General features: G+C 35.4%; 1 protein-coding gene across 6 annotated transcripts in view; it reads left to right on the top strand.

Annotated features, from left to right (window-relative positions):
- ANKS1B (ankyrin repeat and sterile alpha motif domain containing 1B) overlaps positions 1-23,050 on the top strand; it is a 411,921-nt gene that overhangs the window by 149,062 nt on the left and 239,809 nt on the right. For all 6 annotated transcript variants that reach the window (XM_039703948.1, XM_039703945.1, XM_039703947.1 and 3 more), the window contains one exon: positions 6,813-6,993. In XM_039703948.1, coding sequence (XP_039559882.1) covers positions 6,813-6,993 — 181 coding nt within the window. The remainder of the gene's footprint in view (positions 1-6,812; positions 6,994-23,050) is intronic.

Genomic DNA, 23,050 nt, shown 5'->3' with positions numbered 1-23,050 from the left:
TCTTGCATTATATTCTTAGCATTTTCATTTGTTTTTGTAGTATGGAGGGGTTTTGAGCACCTTAGTTATGTAGTAACCCTTTATCATCATCTGATAATGCGCATTTTCACACATGTATGTTGTCTGTAGCATGCAGCTTAGAACAAAGAGACATCACTTCAGCCCTTCAAAATTTATGATATAAAAATATCATGATACAAGCAATTTTCATAGTCTGCAGGTGAAAAGGGGGGTGTTACTAGCAGCTGGAAGCTGAGATTTTTGAAGAAAATTGTCTTGCATCCATTTTCCAACTGTTTCAGTGAAAATAACACTATTTTAATTTTTGAAATATAGAAAATTTTTATATCTGAGGAATGAGACATTCTTCTTATCAAATTTATCTCTTGCTATTTGGATCTCGTTTCAAGCAATGTTTTCCCAAGATAGGTATAATTGTGTATCTTCAAAATCTGGTCACATCTGTCAAGGAGGGAAACTGCTCCAAAGGTGTTGCAGTTTTTGGCATTCAGGATTGCTGCTCCTCAGAACCCACAACTGCAATATGGTTGTAACTAAAATAAAAGTAGAAGGCAAGGAAAATAGAAACTGGGGGAGATCAACTTTTTTTTCTTATTTATTTCCTGTGTGGTTTGTCATCTGAGATAAGACCACAGGTAGAAGGGGCAGCAACCCTCTGACCTTTAATTACTTACTCCAGTGAGGGGCTGTTGAGGCAGAGGTAGGACAACATGCAGAAGAGAGCAGAAAGCACAGTGTCTGTAGGGCCCCCAGAGTCACACAGCACAGCTTCCTGACCACAGGCTACACAAAACAGCTGAGTCTGTGTCATTCCTGAGCATGGCACAGGCAGGGGAGTGATCCAAGTATTCTGAGGGACCTTGAGATTACTCTAAAGTAATATGCACTTCCTGGTCATGAAGGATGCAAGCAGTGTCTTTCTCTAAATTAATAATCAATCAAACAGAAATTTCTAGGACGTTGACACTGTGATGGCATTAAAACGAATTTACTTTCAGAATGCGTTATGCTTTTAGTATCATAAAGGATCTACAGCAAAAAAACAGTGGAAACATTTATCTTTTTTCTTTTTTTTTTTTTTTTTAATTCTCATGGTCCTACAAGCTTCCCATTTTGGCTGCTTGGGATATATTAGGTGCCAGCCTCTGTGTATTTTCTGCTTTCTGCTCTTAAACTTAATTAAAATATTGATAAGTAAAACCAAGAATGTCAAGATGGGTTGTGAAACTGTCTATATTTTATTTTTAATACAATTTATATTACAGTTGCAACATAAGATAAAGTTTTGTGAAATGAAAAAAGAGAAAATTATATTACTGTGTTAAAAAGAAAATGTGTCTTCAGCTTGTTCAACATGGTATTTTGAAGCTTGACAGAATAATTGATTCAGTAGTCTAGTAATAATTCAGTGTAGTCTTGCACTTCTAGGTGACATAGATAAATCAGACGCAGATGCATTGTAATCTCCAGTTTTTGCAATTTCAAGGCTACTTGATCACCTTAGCTCAGATCCTATAAATCAAATAATTGTTGACAGCAGCATTGACAGATGAGAATGTATCAGAACTGGTGATTTCTGCAAATCAAACTGAAGAAAACAAAGAAGCCTGTCCTGTCATAGGCTGTATTTTACTGAGAAAATTTGGATGTTTTGGGCTTCTGTGTAAGTGTACATGAGCAAAAGGGACAAAGACAGAAACAGAGATGGTATGTTAGAATGTCGAGGCAAAAGGCAGAAACCATAAAAGTCATGTGAAAGTTGCCTTTGAAAGGCAGGACAGAGGTTAAAATTGAATGCATTCAAGGACAATGAGAGGGATGTAGGGACTGTAAAGTCAGTGTGAGATGGGACCATGAGGGAGTTTGTTTGGGAGACCTTGATGACAACAACCACAGAGAAAACAGAAAAGCAAATTTTGGAACACCAAATAGAACTGGAACAACTGGATACTGTGCAGGTCTTTTTAGAGTAATATAAGTAGATTTGGAAGGAATGCAAGAATAGGTAGGAGAAAAAAAAGGTGCCCAGAGAAGTTGTGGATGCCCAGTCCCTGGAAGTGTTCAAGGTCGGATTGGATGGGGCTCTGAGCAACCTTGTCTACTTGAAGATGTCCCAGCTTATTGCAGAGGGTTTGGATCTAATGACCTTTAAAGGTTCCTTTCAACTCAAACCATTCTATGAAAGGGAAAATTAGTGCGTAGAATGAGTTTTCAGAAGCAAGCTGAAGAAGGGAAAATTTCTGAAGAAGGAGTGAGTTGATCAGAGAATTGAAAGAATTTAATTATCTGAGCAGGTGTCAAAATGAGGGATTTAAGTGGCCACACAAGTACACTCACACAGTGTTAAACATGTGATATGAGCCTGGGGGAATGTGCTTCAGCCTCTTGCTTTCTTTGGTAAGTCTGTATTTTATGTGCTAACTAGAATTTAAGAGTGTAGGTGCAGTTCTGTCTTCTGTCATACATTTTCTGCATGATATATTGCAACTGAAATCAGTTTCTACATTATATAGGGTGTCTGGAATTTGTCAGGTTTTGCCAAATGCAGAATTTCCTTAGGCTCATTGGTTCTCAGTATTTTAAAAAACCACACATCTGTCCCTTGGGAAAGATCTATACCCTTGCTCAGCATCTGTAAAATGGGGCAACTAGCTCTGCCATAGTACTGAGTGTTGTGAGAATTAATTTTTTTAAGACTATGATAGTGCTATGTACACAGATCCCAAGGGTAAAAGAAGATGAAGTCAGAAGCTTGTATTGCAGAGTATACTTCAAAGTTGAATAAATATTTTGGTGTTGAATTGAGAAAGGAGTTTTGCCCTACTGCCTCTGCTAAATGTTGTAAGAAATATTTGAATGATCCCTTGCCTGCTCATGTTACATGCCAGTCATGGCAGCATTACAGAACTTGCATGCAAATTCCATTGATGGAGGGATTAAATTCTTACTTGTCTTTTGAATAAAAAAAACATTTCAATATGTGTATTTTGATGCTTTTCCTGTTTTTGCAGTTTCAAAGGGGTATCTTTCATTGTTATATGTTCACTACAGACTGAACATGAAAATATTTTTATTATACCTGATTTAACAGTTATTTAAATCTTATTATTGCAATATCTTTAAAGATTTGTACTGACATTTTTTCTTATGCATTGAAAAGATTTATTCATTAGCCTGATTTGATATGCTATTTTAGGATGGTGTGGGGTTTTCTAAGTTGGTATTTTGACAATTGAAATAATATTTGTGAAGAAATACCTAAAAAAGTAAATATCGGTCATTAAATAGATTTACACATAACAAGCGGATTAAACACGAGTGTAATGAATAAAAATCTACTTAAGGACAAATCTGCATGCTATGTAGCATGCTTATTGGGGTGAAGTGAAGCCATAAGTATGCCAGAATGTCACAAGGGTTATCTAAGCATGTCCAGACCTTTGGAGTAGTACAAGGAAGGCATGTAATGATAAAGCTGGCCTTGAAGAATGAAGGAATCTCTTTGGGACAGAGTTTTAGTTTGTGTTTCACAGTTAGGAAATCTTGACCCTTGACTGAGTTATGGTGTTCAATATAGTAAATAATCTTAGACTTTTTCAGAAACAGTCTCAAGAGTTCTTGGCAAATGTAGTTAAACAATGGCTTTGGCAGGGGCAATCAGCAAACCAGATCAGGAATTACTGCCAGTAAGACTGGAATTTGACATCAGATTCTAAGAAAAGATTTCTAGAGTGTTTCTAGGTGTGAGCTGGATGTGAGATTAAATCTGGGACTGAAACACCTCTGCTTTCATTTCTGTGTATAAGAATCTCTGTGTGATTTAGAGTCCTAATCTCCCATCATGCTTAGGGCAGTTGCAGGATTCAATTCAGTTACTTAAAAGTAGGAATGTAATGTCATTGAAGGTGCTATAGAGGTGTCTTTGAAATGCACATGTACAGGTATTTGTACGGGGTGTATATAGGGGAGACCCGCACTCTTCTGAATGGTAGCTGGAGGCCAGGTGGGATGCCCTAAGGAATCTGCAGTGGTGGTAGATACCTGCATTAAGGCAAGGGAATCAATACCAAGGGGACTGGGGTGAGGTGAATTGTTCTCTGAACTCTTCATGGTACACGCACTAGATCATGATTTTATTGGCTTGATCTCAACTGGCTGCTCAGGGAGCTTAAATACCAAGGGTACATGTAAAAAGCTGAGCTGGAAATTTGATTGATGAAATCAGAAATGGAATTTCATCCTAACTGTAGGAAAAAAAAAAAGAGATTAATTTCTACTGGGTTTTTTTTGTTAGTTTGTTTTTTGTGCAAATAGTGCTTTAGAGAGATAAAGGCAGAGAGATACACTTAGCACAAACAGGTTTACTGAGTCTCTCAGAGCATATATTAATGAACAACTAGCATACTTTAACAGCATAACATTTTACAGGACACAGCAAAAGTGCTCTAGTTCCTCTAGTTTCTAGCTAACAGTTAGTTAGCTGCAAAAGCTTAGATGCTGGATTCCTGACTAATTATGTAGAAAAATTGGCACATGTTGATGGATGGACCTTGTTAACTCCAAATATATTGCAGTAGTGTAATGCTGTGCAGTACTAGAGGCCAAGAGAGGTTCTCCGCAGAAGCCTTAGACTGGAAAGACATTAAACTTAGATATGTTTCTCTGAATCAGTAATAATAATGCCCAAGTCCAAAAGAAGGTAGTGAAAGGCTAAATGGTGTATCAGATGCTGCTATTCTGCCTCTAAGAAAGGGGCACACAGACAAACTAGTGGCTGTGTGACTAGACAAATTCCAGGGCAGTTGCCTTTGGAGCGGCTTTGGGAGACAAAATGGACCACTCCAGCTTCCTATTTAGACAGAAACTGTCTAGGCTTAAAAATAACCAGAGATGCCAGACCTCACGTTAAGAGAAGTGTCCCCTTTTCAACACAGGAGTTTAAGTCCTGCAAATGTGCAAAGCCACCATTGCTTGGGAAAGGGCCAGAAACATACTTCTAAATGGCCAGAGATCGTTTTCATTTTTAGAAATAATTAGGTCATTCATGAATCTGTTGTCTAGCAAAAGTGTGCCATTTAGATTTAATTAATACACATGAGTGTTTTTGGTCTGATCTGAGAGTTATTTTGGCTTAGATCCCAAACAATGACTTCCAACCCCACTGTTTGATGTTGGAGTCTGTCCCTGTTCATTTAACTCTCCCAGACCTAGGAGTCAGGCTTTCAAAGCAGAAACTGGTTTTAATTATTAATGAAAGTAAATCTGCTCAATAGACCAGAGATGAGTTCCAAATGATTACCAAAATTTCCCTTTTTTCTCAGTTTTAACATGACACAGTTAATGCACATGATGCCTAACACAACTTGAAGAAATAATCAACATTATACAGACCGAATTCTATTGAATTTTTCTGTCTGACATTCCAATATGAAGGGTGAATTTTTAGTGAAAACCACCTGGTTCAGTATTTATAACACAAGCTTTACAGGATTTGTAATCTAAAAATTAAATGGACCAAAAACAAATTTGAAAATCACTCTACTGGAATAGAGTGATAGATTTAACAGGTAAGGGATGGTGAATACCTTTGTGGTGCAAGGAGGATCTTATGCTCCCAACGGTAATAATTAGGTCTTGACACTAATAAGGAACAAATTTTTTACCCTTACAAATACTCTGACATGTTAAGCCTGACATGCTAGAACAAGAAGAGATGAAGCATCTTTTACTCTCTTTTTCTTATTTTTCTCCAGGTTTGGTTATCCAAGGCAGAATTTCCTGAGATGTTTTTCTCTATTGTGAAATAAATATACAGACAGCCTCTGTTTTGGAGACACTTAATGTTTCAGTCTTCACTTTAATGTGAAGCAGCAAGGAGCATTATTAGATTAGGGTATTGTGGCTATGGAACCAAATGAGTGCTGCAACAGATGATTTAGCACGGCATTGCAAACCAGCACTGGTCTGTGGCTTAAAAACTGTGATATTGACCACTAAGGTTATGCCTGTACTAGTACATATTGCACTGCAGTGGGAACAAGTCCATGTAGTGAAAAAGTTGTTGCTGACCTGATGAACACATTATATAGATTTAATTTCTACACCTGATGATGTAGATCCACCCAAAAGAAATTTGTTTCTCATGCTTTAAAACTGCTCTGCAATCCAAAGCACAACCATTAAAAGGGGTCTGCTCAGGGGTTCCCTTTGAAAGTAAATATTTGAAATAAAGTAGTACCAAGTTGTTTAACTGTTCCATGAAAACTCATGCAGAAAGTTTGATTTTCATGTATGTTTTTCAAGCTGACAGTTTTCCCTTAAGCTTCCAGACATTTCAGTCTTTGAATATTTGAGGCATATTCATAAATGGAATAAACAGCAGAGGGTGGCTTTCGAGTGATGGGCACTTGGTATTATTTAGTAAACTTCATTATACAGACATCAGCGGTCTAATTGTTTTACAAGATGTACCCAGAAATGCAGCTGGTGGAGAGCTCCCCTTCTTATCAAAAGATGATTGAAATTTTTATATGCAAGGCTGTAAAGGCCTATTTTGTGTTGAATTAAATTGATTAGAATGAAGACATGCATTTTTTCTAATAAAGATTAATCCAGATTTTAGAAGGAAATTATCTGCACACCAGAGCTCATCATATGAAATGATTTTTACTACTATAACCTTTGAGCAGAATAAAAGCAGTAAAAGCAGAGAAAGGTTTATTAAATGTCAAGTGATTAAAACTACATACAAAGTCTGCATTTTTCATGACAAACTTCTGTTTTTCTTTTAGCCAAAGCAACGTACATCCATTGTATCTTCTCTGGAATTTCATCGAATGAATCACAGCCACAATTATTTTGAAATCAACCCATCCATTGGTTGTGCAAGTTTTATTTCTACCCCTGCAATCAGTCCAGCTAATTATTCCTTTGGATCTCTGGAATACAGTCTTGAAGAAAAAGAACTTACAGGTATAGAAAAAAAAGCTTACTTTGTCTGTCAACAAAGCTTTATAAAACATTAGGTCTTTGGGTTTAAGTTGGAATTGCTGTTGTCTTTGGTAGTAAAATACATTTATCATAAATACACAAAATTATTCCTGATTTTTTTTTTCTTACTACTCTACAAAGAGTTCTGGTATTTTTTGACCAGTATTATGAGACATACTTTTTTCCTGAATATTCTATTTTGAATAAAAAACCTTTAATTTCCAGACTTTGCTAGAATTTAGGTATTGTAGTTTTTGAAATGATGATGACTAATACATCATTGTGTGGTCAATATACTCCAATAAGAATTTTAAGTTGAAAAAATGTAATTAGAAATCATTATGTAATCACCAGTGAAGAATGATAAGTGTTGAGTGGAGTGATAGAATGGGGAAGGTTTTATCTGTAAACAGAGATTTACATAATGAAAATGCTTTCAAAAGGATTGAAGTATTTCCTCTTTCACAGATCAAAGCTTCAAGAATGGGAAATTTTTAGTAAAACAAGCATTTACCTTTGTCCTTTCAAATTCTATATAAAAGTTGCTTTATTTAGGCTAAATTTGTGGCAGAAGGGTATAGTATTTGGGAAAGCTGATGTTATGAAACAAATGTCTTTGATAGCTAGTTTATGGGATCTGCAGATCAAGTTTAAAAGTGTATTGTATTTTAAATATAAATAGGAGTAGATTACTGTAAAATAAAAAGAATAAAAATGTTGAAATTCAGTGCAAACTTATCAATTGGTTTTTGTAGCACTAGTCTTGAAATGAGATGAACCTTCTTCAATCCTACTTGGTAGAGTTTAAAAAAAATTCATAGCTAGATCAATAGGAAATTATATGTTTTGGGAATTCTTGTGAAATAAGAGTGAGAAATCCTATCTTCTTTGATGAAGAGAGAGTTAAAGTGGTCAGAGATTACTCATATTGGTTTTTTTGGAGTATAATGTAAACAAAGATAATAGTGTCATCTTTGAAACTAAAAGAAAGTGCTTATATCAAGGGTGTAGCAAATAATTTCAAACTTAACTGGAAGCAATTTGAATGGTATCTTTTTCTTCCTAGGTCTGGGGTCATTTGATTCTTTAATGTTTTGGTTGTTTTCTGTTGTTACAGTTTTTTTTCTACGGTAAACTCTCAGCAATCACAATTTTATTCTGGGTAGTTGAATAATGCTAAATATTTCTTGATGTTTAAAAGCAAAGATAAGAAAACAGAAAGAACATTCACTGCCATTAGATAATTAACTTCTCCAGATTTCTGCTGTTGCACAATTCTGTTAAAGTTCTTCATAGTATTTGGATTCGCTTGACTCTTATCGTCTTTGGTTAAACCTGCAATGGCCTACACTCAGTAACTTCTAATTACTGCATTTAATTTTATCTGAGATTGGGACTATAAGGTCATGCTTCTTAGAATTTTATGCTTCTAATTTGTGGAAGATTTGATTTATGGATTGAGTGAAAGCTGAATTTCCTTTTATCTCTGCCCAGAAAGCTAAGAAAAAATAACAGGCAAAATGACTGAAGTTCAGGGCATCTTCGACAAGCTTTTCAATAGTGCATTTTACCATCAGTAATCCTTCATTTACCATTAGTAAATTAAATAATTACAGTTAAATTAAAATTCCACCCTCAATTTTCAGCTGGTGTCCTAGAATTATTTAAGTATTATACAGCATCCCATATTAGACATACTATTACCCTGAGTGAAAAAAACCACATTTTATTTTGATAATTTAGTTCATTTTGACTCCTTACTGATAGATGATGCATGGTAACTCTGCAAAAGACAAGGAGTACTAGTGTGGAAAGAGAATAACAAAATCTGGAAGGAACAGACCAAAATTGTCTCTCTTGGAAAAGTCTTTAAGGCTTGTTTCCTATCTAAAATAATGGTCAGCAAGGAGCAGCAGAAACAGTGGTCTGTGTTCTGCTACAGCTTTTCTCTGCTTTAGCTAGCTGTTGTTTCACTGAAAGGTCCCTTGTTTCTTTTCAAGATCTACAGTGACAACAAATACAAGTCATCATATGACCTAAATATAACCTTCTGAAAATACATGGAAAGTCTGCATCTTAAAATAATGGTTAGTTTAACTGAAGATTTGTGTGCATTTGAGTGAAACAATTTAAATGCTTTTTACAGGATTTCTAAATCAGAAACTTCCATCTAAATAAGGAATAAGTATTTCCCTACTCAATTACAGTGCTTTTTATGTTTTCTTCACAATATTTGCAAAGATTCATTATAATTCAGATAAAAGTGAGAAATGAATACAACAAAATAATTATTCTAAAATATTCATAATTTTACCTTTACCTCAGGTAGTCTAGACTACCTTTGGTAGTCTGCTACCAAAGAATAATCAACCTGTTTTTGATGGTTCCTTTTTATGTTTGGGGATCACAGTTGTGCTCTTGGTGTTTGCTAATTCCCTACATCACAAAATTTGAAACAGGGGTCCCGATTTTTAAGGATATTTTTATAAAATAGAAAAACACTTAACTATTTCACAGATATACTTAATATCTGAGACATATTATCTGAATGACAGAATATGTCAACATTTCTGAGCAATAATCTGGAGAACGGGTCAAAAGCAATGGTAAATATGTGCATCAGCTTTGGCGTCAGATAGCCTTGTAGAGTAAACAGACCAGGTATGTTGTATGCATGCTTAAAATCAGGTTGCCTGATGTAAAAATAAAGGTTCTGTCCTTTGTTTTGAACTTTAACTGGTGGAAGAACCTGCAACAAGTTGGCAGCATTTCTCTCACTCCAGTGTGTGTAGGGCAGACTGCGTGAATGCAGCGTTGGCGTGACCTCTTTTCAGGGCTTTGTCTGGTGCTAGATCATTGACATAAGAGAAGCATTCTTGAATTCCAGGTGAATGGTCATGCTTTCATAGCATTGCATTTCACCTCAAATTGGAAGCCAGTGCATCCCAGTAATATCAGCTACTACACATAGTAGTATAATAAGTTACTGTACTAAAAGTGAGACCACTTAATTACACAGGGAGTAATTTCTGTAGGCAACTCTGTCCCAGCAAGTGCATGTGATTTTCTTCATCATCTGAATGCATGCTTAGTAGGTGTTCTGTAAGATAACACACATGAAAAATTAAATACCTGATAATCAGGAGATTGTTGTTTGTGAGATGTTCCTCGTGTTACTTTGACCGTGAACTAAGACCACAGATGTGCAAGATAATTCACTCCAGGAGAGGGCAGCCTGGGCTTTCAGGGAAATGCCTGCCTAAGAGATCTCTCTGCCTTGTTTTCCATATCCCTCAAATTCTCTTGAAACTGTGAATCTTAAAGATTGAAGGCAACAAAATTGTGGCCTTTTGGTAACATTGGCTTGGCACAATCAACACTTGCAGCTGAAACTGTCTGGATGATTTTCTTTTTTGTTTTTACTTGATCAGTCCAAATAATGGATCTTTCTCTAACCCATATAATTTCATTATGTCTTCTTGTCCCAAGTATAATTGGGCCATGAAATTAAAAGGACAGTTCTACAGAGGTTCTTGTTCTGTTTCAGCTCACAAAATAGGTTTGTACTCAGATTCATGCATGCAGCAAAAATACCAGCAAATGTCTGAAGGTAATCACATTACAATCTTTATTTCCAGCCCATGAAAATCTGTACATTTTCAATAAGTTCAGTATGCCATTCATTGTAAACGAGGATACAGTTTTTCTCTCATCTTGTTGTGGTAGTGAGAAGTATTTATTGAGTTTATCTCTTAGTTAGAAAGGCTGTTTCCACTGGTCCTTGAAGTAGCTGTTACTGCTTTTATATGCCATGTTCTCTGACTGTGAGAGACATTTAGTACATCTAAAAAGGCTACATTTTTCCTTAAAACAGGCTGGAATGAAACATTAAAGAATTTTAGCTTTAATGTGTAAACTATAATTTTTTTTTTCATTTACTTTTGAAAAAATTATATTTGAGTTACACCTTCGATTCCTTCTATAAGTGTTTTAAGATTTTTCTTTACAGTACATACCTCATGAAATTGTTCTGTCTCATAAGCCCTATTTCAGAAGCAAAAGCAGCCCTAAAAGCTCAAAACTTGTAATTTTGTCTTCTTCTTTTGAGAGAATCAAGAAATACAACCCATTAGAATTAGAAACTTTTTTCAGAGATGAGGCCTAAAATTCTTGGCTATGTTACATTCCTTTATACAGTCAGAATTTACTCTGGTGCAGGAATGTTTCTTTATGTGACAATACAAAGCTGCTTTTTGAAGTAGGTCACGTATTTGTCAACATTACTTTCTCATTCAAGTATCTCATGTATTAAGAGCTGATATGAAAATATCAAACTCTGATGTCTATGTAGACTCTTCAAGCCTTGTTTCTTCAATTGTAAAAGGTTTTGGAATGACTAGAAGTGAAATACAAAATGAAAGGAATACAAATAAGAAGAAAGTAACTTTTATTGCCAGACCATTTTTTTGGGTGTGCTGTATGCAAGTTCATGGTGCACTGTCTTTGTTAACAAAACCTCACTAATTAGCAAAAGAACATGTGGTTTTCAAGTGACAGAAAAAGGGGAAAATATTGCCTTGTAATGAAATCAGAATAATCAACAAATTTTGGTAGATAAAGCATTGCAATCTCCTTTGTCCAGACACCTGTACATCCAGTGAGGTAATATCTAAAAACACTGGTACTGCCAGTCTGTACTTGTCATTGACTGAAAACTCTTTTCTAGATGAAATGGCTTTGAAGGTCAAATTCAGGCCTTCTTTTCTCTGGCTTTTAATTTTCTTCATCATCTTCTTGATTACAATGCAACAAATTCTGCCAGGGCATTCTTCAAAACAGGTTAATTTGAACCTTTTCATCTGTGAAGATTATCTGTTTTTCCCCGTAATTTATTGCTATGTTCAACTGAATGCAATTAGTAAGACATAGTAGAGCTATTCCAGGAACTGCTACTGGGGATCATGCTCTGTACTGTCTCATACAGTTTATTTTTTGTTCTAATTAACTTGTCCAGCAGATGTAGCATGTTGAGGTCTCCTTATGTTGCCCTTCTTTTTGCTACTTCTAATTTCAGCCTTTGCAAAGTTATCCAAGGCAAGACACAGTTTGTCACACAGGGACAGAGAAATGTAAGGTTGATTAATGTTATAAACTTCTCTTTGTTAGCTATTATTGTCTTTGCACAGTCCAATTTCAAAGAAATGTGTTTCATGCAGCTCATTGTAATTATATCTCAGTGTTACAAATATGTCAACACATCCAAAAATCTAGTGGCAGAAAGGTCTTCTAAGGCAGTACCTGGAAAGCTGTGGATGAAACCAATTCCTGTTCCAGTCAGAAGCAGTATACCTTTTTCCAAGAAATTGGTTTGTGCTAGTGCCTTCATGAAACATTAGATACAATATGCCCCTTGAATCTCATGCCACTTGAACTTAAAGGTAATCTCCTTGGAATTAGCTATATTATTCCAACTTAAAGTTCATGACAGCCCTTCAGTAATGCCTCTGCAGTGTTGTCATTCAGTTTTTTCTTAGGCTTAAAGGAATTATCCAGGCTAAACCCACTTAGTTGTTCATGTGAACCTGCTCTCCAAACATACTGTTTCATATGTCACTCACTATGTGGACATTCTGATTGCTAAAAAATGGTAAAGTAATATGAAAATAAAACAATTTGGAACAAGCATATTGAGGGAATAAAAGTGCAGATGGGTCTTGAATTTCTGTTGTCAGATACAGCACTGGATGTGTTAATCAAACAAGGAATGACATGAACAGCTTATCTCTTTTCAAATCAAATTCTGAACCATCTGACCACATGTGGAAAGGCATGTGTTGAGCCATGTGCCTGCCTATCTTTTATTCAAATGGCTATTCTTCACAGGATTTGCTCTTTTCACTCACATTATTTGCTTACTTGGAATAAAGCCAGTTAGCTATTGTTGACAATACAATAAGGGGAAAAAATCTGTTGTAATACTTAAGGTATTTTTTACTAATTTTGAAAGCCTGTATTCTTAAGTCTCAGTCTGGCAAGGAGGAAGGTAGGCAACAGAACAAAGCTGTGATGATGCTGGAGATGAAAATTTTAGAGGCTGTCCTAAAAGTGGGGAAAATTTCCCTCAGGATCCTTAGGAGCACTATGCATTACACTACTGTCAGGTCCAGGAGTTGGCTGATTCTCTGAATCCTTTTTTGCCTCTCAAGTAGGCATAATGTAAAGCTTACTGCAATGTATGTGTGTTTGTACACATGTCTATCTGCATCTATTAAAATCTTTTACACTTCATTTAGTTGTATGCATTCCCTTCCTTGAGAGGTGTCATCAGAGATAAATAAGTGCTTCATCACACCATAAAATGATTCCCTGAAGGAGCAACAGATACTACTATATTAAGTCAATAAGGACTGTCTAAGACCTTCTTTTGAGGAACCTTCTTTTGAGGTTATGAGTGCAGTTGTTAGAAGCAATATAATTAAAAATGTTATTTATCTGCATTTAATGTAGCTTTTTCCAGTTGTAATAACTATCCTGACATGTAAAGTCAAAAGAAAAAATATTTTCTGTAATGTGTCATTTACACTTCTTAGCCATCTCTAGAAGCAGAGTAACTATAGATGATACTCATATTTGTCTGATTGTCATCTTAGCTCTTTCCTTTACTGTTTTGGTTTGTTGTTTTTGTTTGGTTGTTTTTTTACATTTAGCCAGAAGCAAAATAACTCCTTAACTTGTAATAGTACCATTTGCAGAGACAGATTGTTTTAGTCTTTAGGCTGTCACCATGGCTTGTATTGTTCCCTTTTCATTGGATGTTTTGTAAATAAGATTGACCAAGCTGTGGACGGATGCTCTTGAAAACTTCATCAGTCAGAATAATTGCCATTGTGAGATGAAGGCAATAAGCAAAGAGCACTAGAATGTCTCAGTCTTCAATTCCTCACAATATTGTTTGTGGTAGTTTTCTTTTATCCTGTGAATGCACTTAAACTGATTGTAACATTATTTAGAGTATTCTATCTTACATTTCAATCTTTCTTTTCCTGTGTCATGTCCTCTTATTCATATTTAATTACTTTTCTGCTTCTTCTCCTTTGTGTCTTTTAGAAAGCTTTCTACTCACCAGCTGTATTTCCAAGCCATATGTGAGATGATTAGAAGTGAAGGAAATAGCAAAACTCTGTCTGTTTTTTTAAAGAAATTTTAGTCCTCTGGGTATAATTAGTGATGTCCAGTTTTAGGAAAAAACAAAAAGCTCTCTGTATAACATACCAGTCAGTTACAAAAAAAAAATGTTTTCTCCTAAGGTCATTCTGAAATTAAAGACAATTCTTGTTTCTCTTTCTTGCATGCAACTCACTAGATTTCTTTCTTTGTTTCTGTTCCTTGCTGTCCCATTGTAATGTTTTCTATCATTTGATGTAACAATCCTTTCTCTTTATGTCCTTCCAAGCTGTGTAAAACAATGGGGGTGGGAAAACAAGCCTTCTTTACCTTTGGTGGATATCCAAAAACTAGGGTAGAGTCAGTCTTCCTCATAGTTAATTAATTATGTATTTTATAAACAGCTCTAGCTGAACAATGTAAACATGACAAATATTAGAGTACATTGCTGATGATAGGGTTCTTGTGGAAAATTAAACTTTGATGCCTTTTAGTGAAAGATGAAAACTGAACACCAGTCTCTCTCATTCTGGAATAGCCACTGTCATTTTTCCTGAAATTGATATGATGCTATGAGCTCCAGAATTTTGAGTCCAGACTTGAAAACCCTTTTTTCACCAGGATTTGGTCAATAAATCTGAGATAATTCCATGAATGGTTTTAGAATGACTGAGTAGATCTTACTGTAAAATAAGATTAAATATTTGCATCTGGTTCTTGCTATAATGAATAACTTCTATATGGTGGCTAGTTTGATTTGTAATTAGAAATTTTAAAAGTAATGGCAGGTTTAAAAAATATCTAAATACTCCTTGTTTTCAGGACCATTTCTACCTTTTGGTAGAAATGATTGATTGTACAAATTCAGTTTATAATAAAATTGAAACTCTCAAAATTTCTTTGAAAATCCACAGAAACACAGAAAAAACACAGAAAAACTATATGTTTCACCTAATTTAGCACTTGATCATAGAAGTTAGGTATATGACTTTTCAGTTCGTATTTATAATTGTAACGTAGCTCTAACGGTAAAGTTGAATAAATAAAAAGGATTTTTTTCTACATTTCTAATTTTTACATAGTGAGATATTAATTCTTAGAGGTATGCAGAGGGTTCATTGGAGGCTTGAACTTACTCATTTGAAGAAGAAAAATGCACATGGCCATGTCTGGGGAAGGTAGACAGTTGTACTCTGATAATATGTGAGAATCACCAGATACCCAAACAAATAAGTTCACATAAGTTTAGCAAAAGCAGAAGGACAAAAAATAATGTGGTTGGTCTGAGTAGGAGTAAAGTTTTTTCTACCCTGTGCCCTATTTGACTGATTATGAATGCCTTTGGGAAATGTGTAATTGCAAAACAGTGGCATAATGACACCTCTCCAGAGTGTTACAGCCTTTGAGTATTTGCAGCCCAAGGTCCTCCTGAGCCCAAGCACCTCCTGGATGTTTCCTGTGTATTATGTAACTTACTGGATGTATGTTCTAGGAATGGATCCATTCTCCATGCAACCCCTATGCAGATTTTGTTTCTATAAGGAATTTTGCAAGGAGTTACACACTTAAGTATCTAGTCACCATGAGGGAGTTCCATCTTTTGTTTCAATGATCATTTCAAAACTCAGAAGGCTAAAAACTGTTTATGTTCTAGAGTTTTCATTTGTGTCACTTGTACTCAGCAAATTGTGACACCATCTGATGCCAATTTTCTGCATTTCAACAGTACTGTTCATAAAACTAAGATTCTCAGTTCCTGAGACATAGAATAATTTCCTAATCACAGAATATTCTGAGCTGGAAGGAACTCACAAAAATCATAAAGTCCAACTCTTAAGTGCATGGCACATACAGGGATCGAAGCCATGACCATTTTGTTATTAGCAGCATGCTCTGGCCAACTGAGCTAATCTCTTGGCTTTTTTTTTTTCCTAGTTATGCATATTTTTCTTATATCAAAGATCTTTGTTAAATCATTTAGAAGGAAAGTCTTATTTTCACTTTTGTTGGCGTTTTGTAGATCTCATTAGCAACTATTTATTGTTTATGTATTTACAAGGGTGAAAGTTTTGAATACTTACTCTGTAGTGGCATTATATTTGCTTTCTTAATATGTAAATCGTGCTGAAATGCCCTCTTAAGAAAGAACTCTGGATCAAACTTGTACAGCTCACAAGGAATAATATTGTCTCCTATGGATTTTATTTTTTAAGAAAATATTTAAGAATTGGTGCATCCAGACATATCTCATAGAATGGCAAGATGTTTTATAATTCTTCCTCCCAGAATCTATTCTGTCAACAGTAGAGGCAACACACACCAAGGAGTTTGTGTCACACTTATGATAATCAATGTAATATTATCTGCAGTCTCTTTTCAAAGTATCATGTAGATTGTAGCTTTGATAATGGGGTCTGTGTTTCTGGCACAGGTCAGGCTCTAAGTGTCTGTAGAGAGAGGTATGTCCTTGTGCAAATGTTTGCAAGACGTTTGCTTGTCAAGAAAGAAAAATCTCCATGCAAAACCTCAATCTATATGTGAAAACACAAAGACACACAAAAAATAATTTCACCATACCATTTTAGTACAATATTAATTAAAAATCTAGTTTAGTTTAAATACATCTCTGGGGCCCATTATGCTTGTTTTTTTAAATTTAAATTTAAGTTTTTCTTCAAATACAATACTCCCTGAACAGCTTTTAATTTATCAAATATCAAGATATCGGATACTCATGCACACACACACACACAGACACACACATATATATGTAGGCATGCTTGAGAGCTGTAATACTACTTCTCTGTGGTGACCAGTGACAGGACCTGAGGGAATGGCCTCAATTTGGGTCAAGGGAGATTTAGGTTGGGTATTAGAAAAAGGTTCTTCTCCCAGAGGGTGTTTGGGCATTGAACAGGCTCCCCAGGGCAGTGGTCCCAGCACCAGCCTGACAGAGCTCGGGGAGCGCCTGGACAATGCCCTCAGACACAGGGCGGGGCTCCTGGGGATGGTGCTGTGCAGGGCTACTAGTTGGATTTTGATGACCTTTGTGGGTCCCTTCCAACCCAGCATATTCAGTGACTCTGTGATGCTGCTATGCTTAGCTTACATGAATTTTAATCAGGGGAAAGGTAGGCGTAGGTTTATTCAGTTTTAGTGAATTCCATCACTGGATTCCATGGAATACTGTAAGCAAATACTATAGTTGAATTCTATATTTAATAGAAAGAATTCAGTAACAAATTATTAGAAGTTAATTTACTTTTTTATTTCTAATTTGGTATTTCCCAGAGTAGGACCATAAGCTTGTCACTGGGGACTTTTGTTTCTGATAAATGGGTTGAATTTAGAAAATAAAAAACAACTTTTGCCTACACAGCAGTGTACTAAGAGGCAGTTTAATGTTGCTATTACTAACGCAAAAGTAAAAACCAGACATCCTTCAAAGAAATCCTGTGTATCATATAGATCCATGTTGGATCTTAATATATTGGCTTTGAAAGTCTAGTGGCACCTTAAAAATGATGGAAGAGCAGATCATGTAAGTCATGTAAAAGTAAACAGGGGTATAGTGCTCACATCTGAGCCCACATTCCCACTTAATTTTACCCAGAAGGAAGGAACTTCAAGATTGCACTTCAAGATTGCTCCAGGATGTGAACAAACCCACCATAAATAGGAACTGTGGAGAGACTTCCCAGCCAAGCTAAAACACTAATGAAGGTGCACCTGTAAGCCTTCAGTACAAATGAGCGAGCTCCTATTAACCGTGAAAAAATTAGATGAATGAAAACAAAGAGAAATGAGAGATTCTGAATGTTTCAAATATAGAAAAAGCTGTAATTGTCCCTTTTACCATCAGAAAGCCTGACTACAAGATACGGGTTTTGTATAACCAAGCTTATTGTTTTGCTCTTCTTTTCTGGGAACAATTCCAGGAGTTAGATGTTAAAACCATAAATATTCAATTATTTCAATCGCTTGCTGTCTATCCAAGCAATTAGAATAACCCTTACCTACTTGCTAGCTAGTTCATATCCCTCAGATAAAGTGAGATGATACTCAAAATTGCCCTCCCCTCCCTCCTCCTCTGGAAATGTATTCTATGTCATCTTCATAGGGAAGACAAATGAGACACTGAAAAAGAAAAAAAAAAAATTGAGTAACAACATAAAAGAAAAACAGTTCTGAAAATACAGGTTCAGGGAACAGGGAAGACTGTTTTTCCCTGTATTACCAGGCATTTTTCACAAAGCTAAAAACAGACATTGTTTCTCAGAGCAGCATGTACTGCATGAACTATTTTCCCCAATTTTTTTTGTGACTTAGGAGGTAGTTTTATACCATGACCAGAGAATGATAAATGTTCATCACCATTTTCTTTTTCATATTGTAAAATATGAAAATACCATACTCTAGTATAGGCAGAAAACCCCTCGAGGATGTAATGCCAGTGGAAGTGACAGCCCATATCTGCCTACATGGGGTATCTACACGTTGTTTGGGGAAGTTCTCCTTGGACAGTGTATCACTTAAGAGTTTCTGAGAGAATTTAGGCAGCTGCTCTTTGGTGGTTTAACAAGCAGCCAGCCCCCATCTGCTGTAGCTTCATGCTTTCACTCTATGGCAAGTGCTGAATTTATCTACAGTGCAATAGAGATGGAGCACTGTTGGGTATCATCCATGTAGGAATGCTGAGAGAAAACTCTTGATAAGGTACTACAAGATGCCTGAGTGATGTGTTGGCTTTTATCATGTAACTACATGTTGAAAATGAGGGGGAAATGGAAACAACACTAATCTCAATTAAAGATAAGGTGAGCAGTACCAAAGTACTGACTCATTTAATTGTGTAGAAAAATTTTAGAACAGACCTATTTCAAATTCTAATCAAGTGTCATAATGTGTCTTAATGATTATTTCAGGAAATAATCACACATGGTAATTTTAGGATTTCAGAAAATTCTGAACTGATACATTCCTTCTCTCAAAAAAATTCTTCCACAGTAAAGCAGCAATTGAAATACCACCTATAGCAACAGTAGTCATGGGGAAACATTTTGTCTCAGTCAGTGAAAGCAAACCACTATCACAAAATGAGCTACACACAACATCGAAGCAAGAATATCTCATGATGGTGTTTACCTGGAATCTTGATGAAGTAAACACTCTTAATGCATACTTCAATATTTTAGATTTTTAAATTACACTGTTTGAGATTAATAATGTCATATATTTTGGTCTAAACTATTCTGCCTCTTATTACTCCAAGGATAATATTGAGTTGCCTTAAATAATTTACATCAGCTTTGTAAATAATCAGCACAATTACTTTAGAAAGTGTCATAAACTTGTCACCTTTCTTCACCTTTTGGGATTTAAATGATCATAGATTATTATGTCTTGAATAAGTTCTAAACTTCTCATTGTAATTAGATGTCATATTGTGTTTTCCTTGTGAGAGCTTTATTTCTTTTTATGGGAGCTCTTTGCACTCTTCTCAGCACTTGGAAACCAAGCTTGGTTACTGGATATGAGCTCTCCTCCTGTTCCATTCTTCTGCATCACAACCAGTAAGGTCATTTGCACTTCCAAACCCAATATCATATCAGATATTGATACTGAGTTACAATAGTGTTGAACAAATAAAAAACCCACCCATCACTCTGCATAGTTAAATTGTGCCTCAGCACCATGGAGAGCAGAATTAGCATCATATCTGTAAGCAAATTAAGATTAAACAATTGTTTACTAAATACTGTCATTAAAGTAGTATTAGGAAAAAATACACAAAATAGTAAAAATATGTTAACTGCATTTCACAGCTTTCAGTTGTCTTAGTTCTCAGTCTGATAAATCAAAGATAATGGCAGTGATGATACAAAACAAAAGACTTCTAAGCAAATAATTCGTCTTGTAAAAGAAATGTAATTCTTAGCAGCCCTCATACCCCTCATCCCCTGGAATCTTGAGAACTAAAAATAAACTGAAGACATGGAAGGTAGGTCCAGTTTTTCTCTTAAGTAAATGTCTATAATATGATTATGCTAAATCTGGTGAGAAATTTTGTGTTCTGATTTAGAAATGTCAGAACCGTGAGAAAGAGAACAAGAAAAAATGAATAGATAGGTCAAAATTGGGAGAGAGAAGAGAAAGAGAACTAACAGTCAGCAGTTTGATTGCTAATTCTCATCTATATTTTAAAATCCATCTTTCAAGTACCTGTGTTTTAATGGATATAGCAAACTGTTCTGTGTGCTATCACTCATTCATTCATAACCTGTAAAATAAATTAGACTGTTTATAAAGGAGTTTTAATTACATGCTGTCATTACATATGCTGTATTATTCTTTGAACTCACTGTTTAGATCAAGATGTGCAAATGTACTTTGCAAAATAAAATGTTCTGCAAGATACCTACACTTATAAGTCTATATAACTATACCTATGTAGTTATCTGTAGAAGGTGTCATAGCATGTCTGATACTGACAATATATGCAATTTGTTAGGAAAATGTGTTTAAAATTATGATTATCAGTTAAAATTCTCTATGGGCCTGATCCAAAGCTTATTGGTAACAGTGGAAATTTTGTTACTTAGTATAGCAGATTTCAGATGCAATCAGACTCCAACACATTAAAAATTACTGGTGTTGAAGAGCTTTTTCTTTCTAAAAACACTGGAGGCAAATACATTAGTTCAAAACCAGTGGGATATCATTCTGGACTAAGTCTATAATTCTAAAGTAGAACATGTGCAGGATAGAACTTAACAGTGATTTAAAACAGATCTGAATTGGACTGGTGCACTTAACTGAGAAGACTTGGGATTATTCTGTTCTCTAAAAAGGCATTTAAATCTGCATGCTTCCTGTTTTTCTAAGGCTAGCAATCAATTTGGGACATTTTAGCACAGTACATCACTTATTTCTGTTTCAGATTCTAAAAATTGCTTTGAAGTATATGCCAGAAGCAAAATTATTTCTGCCTGTAGATGAAATAACTCATTCTCTGTGGCTTCCCGAGATGTGAAGTAAATCTCTGCTCAGGAAAAATATCATTTTTTGTAATAGAATAACTATATTTTGTAATAGAGTAACTCCTGATTTTAAGTTGAACATTTTGCATTCTAAGCTGAACATTTAGCATTCAGACAACTTTATGGGCTAAATTGTGGCACAGACTCAAAAGTTTTTCTGATGAAGGCGCATCAAAGAAGTCTGTCTCAGCTGGGCACAACCTGCTCTGGGAAATAAAGAGGAGGGACTGTTGTCCACTGTTTGTTACGCCAGTGATAAATTTAACTTGAATCCCATTGGATAAGTTGTTATTACAAAAGCATGGAGATGTTAGAAAAAAATTGTTGTTTTTATTATTTTTTACTTTTACTTAACAGTGCAAATTCGTGCATGATATTTTGAACTGTTACCTCTTTTCTTCAGATGTGTAAGATGTAACATGGCAGAAAAAAAGAGGATTGGTTTATTTCTTCAGTCCTTACCATGGAGTGCAGGGAGAGTTTCTGTCTGGTGTTTTTGGACAGCTGTCTTGCTATCTGGTGTAAGGTCTTGTGGCAGGCTTTCACACATCCACAGAAGATCAGGAGCAGTACACAGTCTGGCTCTGTGTTGATTCAGAGCAGTATATAAGTAGAAAGAGATACCTAGTTCAGACCATCACAGCTATAGTCCCATTACTACTCTCTGCTTTTCACAATATCTTCTTACCAATTTTCTGCATAACTCTGAACCCTTAAATATTCTAAGATCATCACAATTAAGCTCTTGTGTCATCATTTTTGCTGCTGTGGCATTCAGTCAATTGTATATGCTTAGTGTTAGTATGGTTCATAAGAAGGTTTCATATAAAGTGAATGCAGTACATGTTATCACTAAGGATAGGATCTGTGAATCATGCTAGAAATAGTTCTAGAACTTTCAGTGCCTAAATTTGATCTCTGAAGCTATTAATTTTGCCACCATTCTGTTCACAACCTTCCCAGATCTAGTGCAAATCCCACAATCCCTTCCTGTGCTGGGGTGGAGAGGACACATTTCCTTTTAAGGATCCATCATGGGAACTTCTGTAGGCATAAAACATTAGTGAATTTGGTTGATGATATAAAATTGAGAATAAGCATGTTAAACATGTAGAAATTAATGTGACATTCTCACAATTCTCAGAAATCAAACAATTCTTCTGTCTGCCTGAATGGGGGCACATATTAGACTGGAAGATGTTTATACAAAATCTGGAAGGTTTTTGCATAATTTAATGGTATATGGTGTAGTGTTAAGGAAATAGAAGTCTATAGAGCATTCTCTTTTGATCCCATCTATTGGTCACTCTAATCCTCTTTCTGGACCCAGAGAGGCACAGTAAACAGGAAAACCCTCTTGAAAAGTGTGGTTGTCAATGGAAATGTACCTTTCCAATGAAGTGTTTACCAAAGCTGTTTGAAGTTCAAAGTCTGAATAAGCAAAACCGATGCAATTTTTCCCGATTACGGTTCAAGTGTGATTCTGCATATTTTTTATATAATTAGATAGCATATTGGAATTATAGAATTGTGATAAAGAAAGATTTGGTGAAAACTGTGCTGCCCTGGTATTTTGCGAAGAGTTACTGAAAATAAGTTAAGTGTGAAGCATTTCCCAGATGGTAAAAATTCACTCCAAGGAATTTAAATTGATACTCAAAATGTTGCTGTGTTCATGAAGCTCCTTTTGCATCTTTAAAAAGAAAATTGCAATGTACTCTAATCACTGACATTTGTACTGTAATTTATTATAGAGAAGATTAAATGAGCACAAAAATTGCAGGTGGAAATTTAATCTCACCCTGCATTACAAACTTGCAGCATAATATTCTCAT

This window comes from Passer montanus, unplaced genomic scaffold (assembly GCF_014805655.1).
Source record: "Passer montanus isolate IOZ18808 unplaced genomic scaffold, ASM1480565v1 scaffold17, whole genome shotgun sequence".
Classification (NCBI taxonomy): Eukaryota; Metazoa; Chordata; class Aves; order Passeriformes; family Passeridae; genus Passer; species Passer montanus.
This window is presented reverse-complemented; position numbering and strand designations above follow the sequence as displayed.